General features: G+C 51.0%; 1 protein-coding gene across 2 annotated transcripts in view; it reads right to left on the reverse strand.

Moving 5' to 3' along the window:
• The window catches only part of THBS2 (thrombospondin 2), a 30,190-nt gene extending 20,944 nt beyond the window's left edge, over positions 1–9,246 (reverse strand). For both annotated transcript variants that reach the window (XM_069487886.1, XM_069487885.1), the window contains exons 1-4: positions 8,928–9,246; positions 6,078–6,151; positions 4,075–4,631; positions 2,615–2,699 (exon numbers count right to left, since the gene is read on the reverse strand). In XM_069487886.1, coding sequence (XP_069343987.1) covers positions 2,615–2,699; positions 4,075–4,631; positions 6,078–6,129 — 694 coding nt within the window. In that variant the 5' untranslated portion in view covers positions 6,130–6,151; positions 8,928–9,246. The remainder of the gene's footprint in view (positions 1–2,614; positions 2,700–4,074; positions 4,632–6,077; positions 6,152–8,927) is intronic.
• Positions 9,247–9,536: the final 290 nt, after the last annotated feature.

The raw sequence follows: 9,536 nt of genomic DNA on the forward strand, positions 1-9,536 counted from the left end.
GTGTGTGTGTGTATATGGGGAGGGCTCCCGTAAATGGATTCTAAGTGGATTTTACTCGCTGTATTTACTTTCATTTGTTCCAAAAGAATCTTTAACTTACCCAGGATATTTATTTTTCATTCCTTTACTAGTTAAGCAAAAACTGGTACACATATTTGTTTACTTCCCTGCCGCTGCCGTGAGTCTAGTTTGGCCCGACAGGAGCCTTCCCCATCCTGCAAGTCCCGGCTTCCACCAACACTCTCCGTGTGCAGCGGTAACGCCAGGCCCTCCGCGAGGTTGCTCTCGTCTTTAACAAACAGTGACAAAGGTCATGCCATTCCCAAGCGCCAGTTCACGCACCAGCTGCCCCTGTGAGACCCACCGTCTCTGAGGCTGGCGTAGCCAATGCAGGAGCACAACGGAAATTAACCGCCTTCAGATGGGCCCCGGCGACCCCAGTGCTCTGAGGGGCCGACTCCCGGCCGACCGTGAGATGTTCCCGGAGAGATAAATGTGCAGATCCTACTTACTCCACACCCAGAGGGAACACTAAGATTTCTGTGTCAATCTGCTTTTTCAGAAGGTCTGGGAGCTTCCTATAACGTTTAAACATTTGCTCTCAGCAGTTGCAGGCATCACTGGCGAGCGTTGGAGGAAGTGGAACTTGCTAGGACGGGGCGCTGGTAAAACACACACGCACCACGGGTCTGCTCACAGAGCTGTGGCCCGTGTCTGCCACGGCCGGCTGCTGCACCCACCACGAGTTACGACAGCCCACCCAACAGGCCGTCGGCCGCCCCGGTCTAGTGTAACTCGGCCCGAGTCTAATGACAATACAAATTTGTGATTAGGGACATTGCTAAGAGTATAGTTTCTCTTTATAAAAGCAATATTTATATATATTTAGTGGAAGTACACACATATGCATATGTATCTAAAATATAGCAAATTTAAAAATTACTGCAACAATAAAGTGTGCCCAGAAGTCCCACCGCCACGAACCCCGTGAACCTTGGGGCTGAACTGCCTTGTTCAGAATTCGAGCCCTTTCCTGAGCCAGACTGCCTCCCTGTGGGCCGGTCACCCCTCAGACAGCTCAGCCCGTTAGGCAGTGTTAGGGTTGAGGTTGGAGCCGGGATTAGGATTGGAGCTGAACTTCCGTCCCCCTTTCATGGATAACAAAATGTGTCCCTTCCCTCTTCTCCGTCACGAGGTTTTAACTGCCGCCCTGGCAGAGCGGACTCTCGGATTGATGCGCAGCTTCATGATGTAAATAAAACCAGGTCCTCCTCGCACTGGGGCACCCCCACACCCCTTCCTCTCCATGCTGTCCCCACAGGCTTGGCCTCTGACGTCACACGGCCATCCCACCTCTTCAGCTTCAGAACACTTTGCTTTTTTAGTGACTGTGGCCCAAAAGGCAGGGACATGATGCTAAGGGACTGTCAGGTGGCATTTCAGCAGCAACTGGAAGACAGGGATGAGATTTGGTCCTGAGCTACAGCCGCTGTGGCCAGTGAAGGCTGGGGGTTGAGCGTATCCGAGATGGGACGTGTCTGTCCTCGAGCCACAGCCCTCCCCAAACCACGGCCTCGGTGCCGTCCCCACCTGCACTGCACTGACGACAGGCTGGACGGCAGCAGCCTCAGAGCGAGGCGCCCGCGCAGTGGGCGAATCCTGCCCGGGCGGAGCCTGGCGGCACTGGGAGAAACTCGCGCAGCTCACGGGTGCGCACGGTGACCCAGAGGCTCCCTGTGACTGACGAGGGATGTGCACAGTGACTGGGACATGCACAGTGACACTTCCGAAGCTCCCTGCTGGATCTCATAGTAATTCTGCATCAAAGACACCAAATCCTGCACATCCTGCATGTTGACCCATAAAAGAAGTTTGTCGTCGTCATAATTTAGAATTGAAATGAAGTGGCCTTAATGAAAAGAGACACACGCTGGGCTGTGTGGGACACCGGAGACTCAGGGGAGGAGCCGCTCACGGCTCGCAGGGCGCAAACTGGGCACCTCACCCCCTCCTCGGGCCTCAGTTTCTGTCTTCGTAAAATGAAGATAAAAGTGCCCATCTCTAAGCTATCCTGAAGATTAAATGACATACTGCATTGTAAGGGCCTTCGGAAACTAAATGCTAGCCAAGTATGGTTGGAAATATAATTCACATGTAACCAGCAGACAATGTGACATTATCCATCAATAGTTTAAGTAGTATAGATTTTCATAATATGATGAAATCAACAACTCTGAATAGTATAAGAAAACGTCTACAAATCAAGTTTGACAAATACCTATGATGCTTTCTTATGCTGAAATTAATATACTGAAAAACTCGCCCATATTTAAAATCATGTTAAAGTGCCAGCTATTTATTTTTGGCTTGTGTAATGAAATTTTTTGGATTATTAAAATGTAGTCAAAATTAATCCTTCAAGAAATTTATCATTTTCACATTTCAACATGTCTAGGTTGATAGACATGTCTAGACAATAATGGTACTTTATTCAGATGTTTTTACTTATATCCTCACTAGCACACACACACACCGCCCCCCCACCCCCCCACGCCAAAAAGAAACCCTAAGACAGGAAGTAAAGCACAAAACCCATTGTCCAAAGCGCACCTACCTCCGTGGCCTTGCTGACAGCCTTTCTTGCTCAGAACATCTTCCACAGAATTTTCAAAAACTAAGTGGACATTCTGAAGCAAACCCTGTGAATATATACAAGAAGAAAACTAGAGCAACAGGCAAATATCCAATATTTGATGCCAAGATAAACGACATTTGAAAAATACAAGATGGAATCTTCAAACAGTGAGAATATTTTCTTCTGTGTGGCAGGTTTGAAACCTCTTTATGGCCTGTTTTTCTGTATATGTTACTTTTGAAATTTATTTTCACGCATGACAGAAGAAGTGGGAGTTTAACGTAAGACATTTACCAACTGGCAGAAGAAAGAGTTCCCTGCAGGAGGAGCACAGCCCGAGGAGGACGCGGCCAGTTTTGCCTTCTGAACGTGCTCACGGGGACACGGGCCGTTCCCATTTAACAGTGTGCGGAGCAGTCATGGCCACCTTGCTCTCGCGTTCAGCTAAAAGGCTCAGAACTATCCGCCGGCCCCATCCAAGACGAGGACACGGGGTCCGGAAGGCCGCCCTCCACCTCGTGAGGGGTCAGCCACTCTACGTGGGCCGGGCCAGTCACAGACACGGCGGGGCTCCCTGCCCCCACTGGCGATGAGTCCAATAACAAGCTATCCATCTCTGCGCCTGTCACTCAAGGGACTGGGTTTAAACGTGTTTATTTCCAAGAATATGCACACATCTGGAAAGGGGCAATGCACCACTGTAGATTCTAAATGCTTGTGTTTTTAGAAAGATTTTGTTCCCAGCGTATTTTACCTAAGACGGACATGAAACTCTGCCCTCATAAATGGATAGCGCTTTCCTCAGGAAGGGGCCGTGGTAATCTGGTCTCCCGTCACTTCACTACTCAGCGAGTTTAGGAGTGGTCACAGCTACGACAAAATGAGTCCGGGGTTGCCAGAAACATGAGTGGGGTTGATGCCTCGACCGCCAGACCAGCCTCCATCTCAGTTGATGACCGGCAGGGCAGGTGGGAGAGCACACCTGTGAGAACTTTCTCTGCTTATTCACAGCTTAGAAGTGTGCGTGTGTTGTGTGTGGCACGTTAGTATGTGCATGTGAAAATGTCACTGTATGTGCAAAAGTGTGTGTGACAGTGCATCTGTATGCATGTATCTGTGTGCATGTGTGCCAGTGTGTGCATGTATGTACTATGTGTGGTGGATGCGTGTATGCATGTATATGAGTGAATTGTGTGTGTGCATCTGTGCAAGTGTATGCACGAGTGTGCATGTGTGGTTTGGTGCATGTATCTGTATGAGGGGTTGTGTGCATGTGTGTGCACACAGGTGTGTGCATGTGTGTGCATGCACAAGTGTGCACGTGTATGTGTGTGTGCGTGTGGTCTGCTGTACCTGTCTGGGGGCTGTGTGTGAGTACGCAACATGCCTCCCCGCGCAGACCCCAGACCCCGCGCAGCACCGCGTCCCGCGCCACATACCCGGAAGTGGCTGTCGCGGGCAGCGCCCTTGGCCACGTACATCCTGCTCCGCTCGGGCTCCAGGTGCTCGTAGAAGGGCTCGTCCAGGGTGAAGCTGTCGATGAGGTCGCAGCCCACGTACAGGCTGTAGGTCTCGCCGGCCACCTGCACCGTGACGTTCTTCCAGCGGGAGTCGGCGAGGCCCACGTCCTCCAGGGACAGCACGTGCCGGGCGCCGTCGGCCCAGTAGGTGAGGTCCAGGGTGTCGGCCGGGCCGTTGGAGACGATCTCGAACTGCCGCTGGGCCTCGCCGGGGCCGAGCAGCGCCAGCAGCGTGCCGCGGGTCTTGCGGTCCTGCCGGAGCTGCGCCGAGAGGAAGAAGCCGTCGCGCCGCCGCGACAGCGCCGCGATCCTGCGCAGCGCGTCCGCGCCCACGGGCGGCAGGTGGTCGAAGCGCACGAAGCGGTAGGCGGGCGCGGCGGGGTCGGGGCCGCGGAACTGCTTGGCGCCGATGGTCTTGCGGTTGATGTTGCTGAGGCTGAGCAGGTCGAAGGCGCCGTCCTCGTCCTGGCCGGCGGCTGCGCGACAACAACGGGTTAGACGCGGGACCCGCCGTGGGACCCGCCGTGGGTCCGCGCCTCTCCCTGCGCCGCAAGAGCGCCGCGCTGCGCGGGTGCGAGGCCACCTGCTCCCCGCGCCCAGGAGCACCTTCACCGCGTGCACCCCGGCCCGGAGGCGTCCTCAGCGCGGGCGCAGGCGGCTCCCACCGCCCCAGGAGCCCTCCCGGTGGGGAGGCCGCGCACGGACACACGTTCCCGCACAAGCGCCAGGTCGTGACTGGAGGCTGCTCTCCCCAGCTCTTCCATCCCCGACCTGGAGCTGAGCGCAACCGCTCTCTCCTCTCTCTGCCGTTTGAGTGATCAGGGGAAAAAATGGGGGTAAAAAAAAATTAGAAAAGAAATGGACCTCTAGCCTTTCTATTGATGGAGTTCCAGAAGGCAACTGAACTTGACATTGTTTTCTTATTGCAATCACCTATCTTCAACAAATTATGTTAGTATCTTGTTATTTTGTAAAAATGTGTTTTCCACCTCATGTTCATGCTGCGGGAGAGGCTCCCAGACAAGGACTGGTCTCCAGTCTATAATGAATGGTTTTAAGTCACCGTACAAACTATTGGCAAGAGAGTTATCGGACTTCACCAAAATTATAACAGTTTAAATAACTCTAAACAATATACTGACCAGAAGGTTTAAACAAAGCTTACTTGCCATCCAATACTTGGCAAATTAAAACCACCTGGGTGGGGCAAGGCCAATGTATGTAGCCTAGACATTTGTACCCCCATAATATGCTGAAATAAAAAAGAAAAAAAACATTATAATAAAGTGTGGCTGATGGAAGTGTGACTCGTACCACTCTCAGTGGAGCTGTTTGGCAATAATAAAGAGAATTAAAATCTCTGACTCAGCAATTCCATCTTTATAGTTTATTCAGGGTGTGATCACAAATGCTAGCAAAAGCTTATCCACAGCAATATCCCTGTGTCCTCATTTATACCAGTGAAAACAGAGTATCAATCTCACAGGAACTGGTCTGAACACATTGGGGCCTGTGGTGGAATACTATGCCGCTGTTAAAAATCACACTGTAGGAAGATAAACACATGGGCAACATTTACGACATGTGTTTAAAGTAGAAAGAAAGGGGGAAAATAATTTATAAAACACAAAATGCATGCAGTGCTGTAAATATAATATATGGGGAGAGAAAGCTAAACTTTGCACAGCAAAATGTCACATCTCTAAGTGGGTGGGTCCTGTTTTCCAAGGCCTGAATTACCCAAAGATAAATTATTTCCTGTCATATTGATTCAAATGTAAGCAAATATTTTATTTACAAAGGAGTTGAGAAGGTTCAAGCAGGTTAGATTCTCCAACCACACATTTTATTACACTGTCTCTCATCTGTGGCTAAGCCACCTTCCACAAGCCCAGGGCACCCCCAGCTTTGTTGACACTCACCTTGAGCACCGGGCCACGCCCACAGAGCCATCAGCACCAGCCCCCAGAGCATCCTGCCTCCTGCAGCTTGGTCCCTGGGAATAAAAGAAACCCTCGTCAGTTACAAACACTCAGCTGCAACTCTGATCCTTGCCTGGAATGTTTATTCATGTGACTGTATAAAAACAATTTGCTTGTAAAAGTTAGCAATAAATGGATTCATGGGAAGCTAAAAGCTAGATAAGAAATTTGCTTTCCAAATAGGATTCTTCCAACTATAGCTAATATGTATCAGGCTGGTATACACTGACAGCACTGTGCTAATCACGTTTTAAATATTCATAGTATTTAACCCTCATAATGACCCCGGAGGAGAGTGCCGCTGCTACTGTGCCCGTTCTGCAGACGAGCAAGTGCAAGACAGGAAGGGCTGTGCTCACCCAGAGCAATTCTGTTAAGAAGCGTCGCCAGGACTCAGCTCCAGGAAGCTTGAATCTATAAAAATACCCAGCCTGGCAAGGATACTCTGTGAAGGCATTTTGTGCACATATCCAAGAGAAAAAACAGTTATGCATAACTTAATTAAGTAGAATAAGTATTAACCGTATATGAAAGAAACAAACTTAATTTGGTGCACCCCCCCATACTTACAAAGAACGGGACGTTTTACTTAGCAATCGTCTTCACCCTGCTTCTCTATTTTCCTTAAGGCCTATTTTTCCATCTTGAGGATTCTGACTTGGCTTGGCTCAAAGGGGCTGGACCAGAAGTCAGGAGACCTGGACGGAAGCCCAGGCCCCTGTTAACCCCTGCGGGTCGCAGCTGCTGCATCTCCCGACCAGCCGGCGGGGCCGTGGCTCCGAGGCCCCTTGCCCCCTGTGTTCACGTCCTGCTCCATGTTGAAGCTAATACCGAGACCCTAACTCCTCTCATGTCTAATATATCAAAGCTCATTAGCTTCTCATTGTTAAAGAAATGCAAGGAAGCTCCCTGTCCAGAAACATGTGGTAAACTGGACACAGTCACCTTCCAGGAATGGAGCATCACTCCCCAGAGGAGGAGGAATGTCTGGCAGCGCCCCAGGCCCCTCTGGAAGCTGGAGCCTGCTCTGCGCAGGGCTGTACACGGTCAGCACGATCGCTGCCAGGCCTCGGGGCGCAGGAGGCAGCAGGCGGCGGGGCAGCCCCAGGGCGCCTGCACCCACGCTGAGCTGTCTGGCCTCGGCTGAGCAACCCCAGGCAAATTATCTGACCTCTCTGCCTCAGTTTCCTCATCTGTACAATGAAGAAAATAGTCGTTTAAAATATCTATGAAATAAAATAGTGGTTATGAGAACTGAATTAAGCAAATGAGTATTCACATGGCTGTGATCTAGCACAGTGCTTGGGGTGCGCTGTGCATCTGGAATGTTCCCCACTCCAGCCGTCCAGGGCAGTCACGGCGATAACAATGGTGCTGTCACCGGGGCCTCTCCACAGGGCTCTTGAGAAGACAAAATTACCCGAGCAAACCCTGGCCCGGGAGCACCGCAGAGTGGTTGTGGCATGCCCAGCAGGTCGGCAGCCCAGGGCCCTCCCCGCCTCCTCCCCGCCCGGCCAGGTGTGAGGAAGGCTGTCCCCCACCTCCCTGCAGGTGGCATGTCCTGCAGACCGTAGGTGACACTCTGCAAGGACAGGACAGCACAGGCCACAGCTCTGACATCCGGCTTCATACGCACAGGCTTAAACAGTAAATTAAACTCCACGGTGACAGGATCAAAACCTACTCTGTCCTCGACTCGACGTGGGACCTTAACACGGCAGGAGCGTGACAAAGGTGTCAGCAGAAATGTCACACACTGCCAGGTGTCAAACGGGCCAGCGCAAGGTGCCCATCTCACCTCATGGAACGGTGACAAGAAAAACTGAAAATAAATGGGTCGGGGATGGAGGGTCTCCACACGGCAGCCTCGTCGCACCAGGGCCGTTCGACAAGGAAACCGAGGCACAGCCGCATGGACGCCCGTCAAGCCTGTAATGACCTGTCAGTTTCCCGTCATTTATACCCGCGTTTACGGTCAGGTTTTCCAAAAGAAAGACTTCCAGCGCTGTTCTGCAACAGATTGTAATTTGAATTTTTAAAAGTCTTTTGAAATTCTTTTTCCACATGAGCGACCAAAAGAAAAGGTAACTTTGCTGAGACAGTTATTTCTCCATCAAGAGTGAAACGCTGGGCACCCAGAACCGTCCCAGTGTCCCTGGGCTGGCGCTAAACCCGCTTTGCTTTGGTGGGGCAATGCGAACCTCCACTGGCTTTTCATATGCAAACTACCCCAGAACTTGTTAAAATAGCTGTCGCCTGGCTGTCCTAGTGCTTGTCATAGGCTTACTATAAACTACTCGCTAGTAACGTTCAACAACACTTTTTCAACTATTAGTAATGTTTAGAATCAGAGTTTCTCTAATCTCTGCTTATTTTTCTCATTCTCAGGAAATGGTTGCTCAGTCTTCTCTCAGGATCCCTCCTCAAGAGCAAACCCTCAATGTGGGAGCTGTTTATTCTGAAGATGAAAACAGGAGCATCTGCCCGGCGTTCCCGGGCGGGACGTGCACTGAAGCGGCAGCGGTCACTGAGGTGGCACAAGTGCCAGGGAAGCAGGTGGTGTGAGCCCCGAAGATAAAAGCTTCACCCGGCTCGCTTGCCTCCGTTGTTCCAGTAAGTGGTAAAAATGCCACGTGAAGAACGTCTGCTGTTGGTGTTTACATGTAAGTCACCCACCGTCAATTAGGAATCTATGTTGTACTTTTTTCCTTTCCCCTCTTAGAAACCAAGAACTTTTTCTGAGAATTACAGCACAATGAAATGATTTGGTAAATTTAGAAACAGTCTTACCTGCTATGTAAAAGGATGCGGTGATGACTGGCCGGAGCGTCCAGGCGGGTCCGGAGAGGGCGAGGGTTTGCTGGCGGAGGAGAAGCCCGGCCCCTCCGTGCAGGGCGCCAGCGGACGTGGCCTGGCCGGCTCCGCTGCAGCCGGCTGCTTTATATGCACTTTCTCCCGCAGAGAGCTGTCAATCAGACTGGCCAGGAAGCCCGTTTAATTCATTCCTTCGGAGCAGTGACACAGTTCCTCCTTCTGATCTCACCATTCGCCGGGCACCTGGTGCCGGGGTCCAAGCCCAGCCCCCTGAGCTGGACGCCACCTCCCCGCACACCCGGACCCTGCCAGACCGGGCGGGAAGGAGACAGGCGGAGAGAGGGTAGGCAGGGACGCACTTTTCCTATCTTCTTTCAGGAAATAAAGTGCTATAAATAAAACTAGCAAGATTGGCTAGAACTCCCCATTTTGCTTAAGAGGAAAAAATGCAAGTTTTGTGCTGTAAACATGTTTCAAATTACCCAATCTGATACTCGTCTTTCTAAACCAAGTAAGTGACAATCAGTAAGACATAAAATAAATCAGTGGGTATAAATGATTAGTCTGTGTATTCATGAAGTTATT

The sequence above is a fragment of the Eulemur rufifrons genome, chromosome 15 (genome assembly GCF_041146395.1).
Source record: "Eulemur rufifrons isolate Redbay chromosome 15, OSU_ERuf_1, whole genome shotgun sequence".
Taxonomy (NCBI): Eukaryota; Metazoa; Chordata; class Mammalia; order Primates; family Lemuridae; genus Eulemur; species Eulemur rufifrons.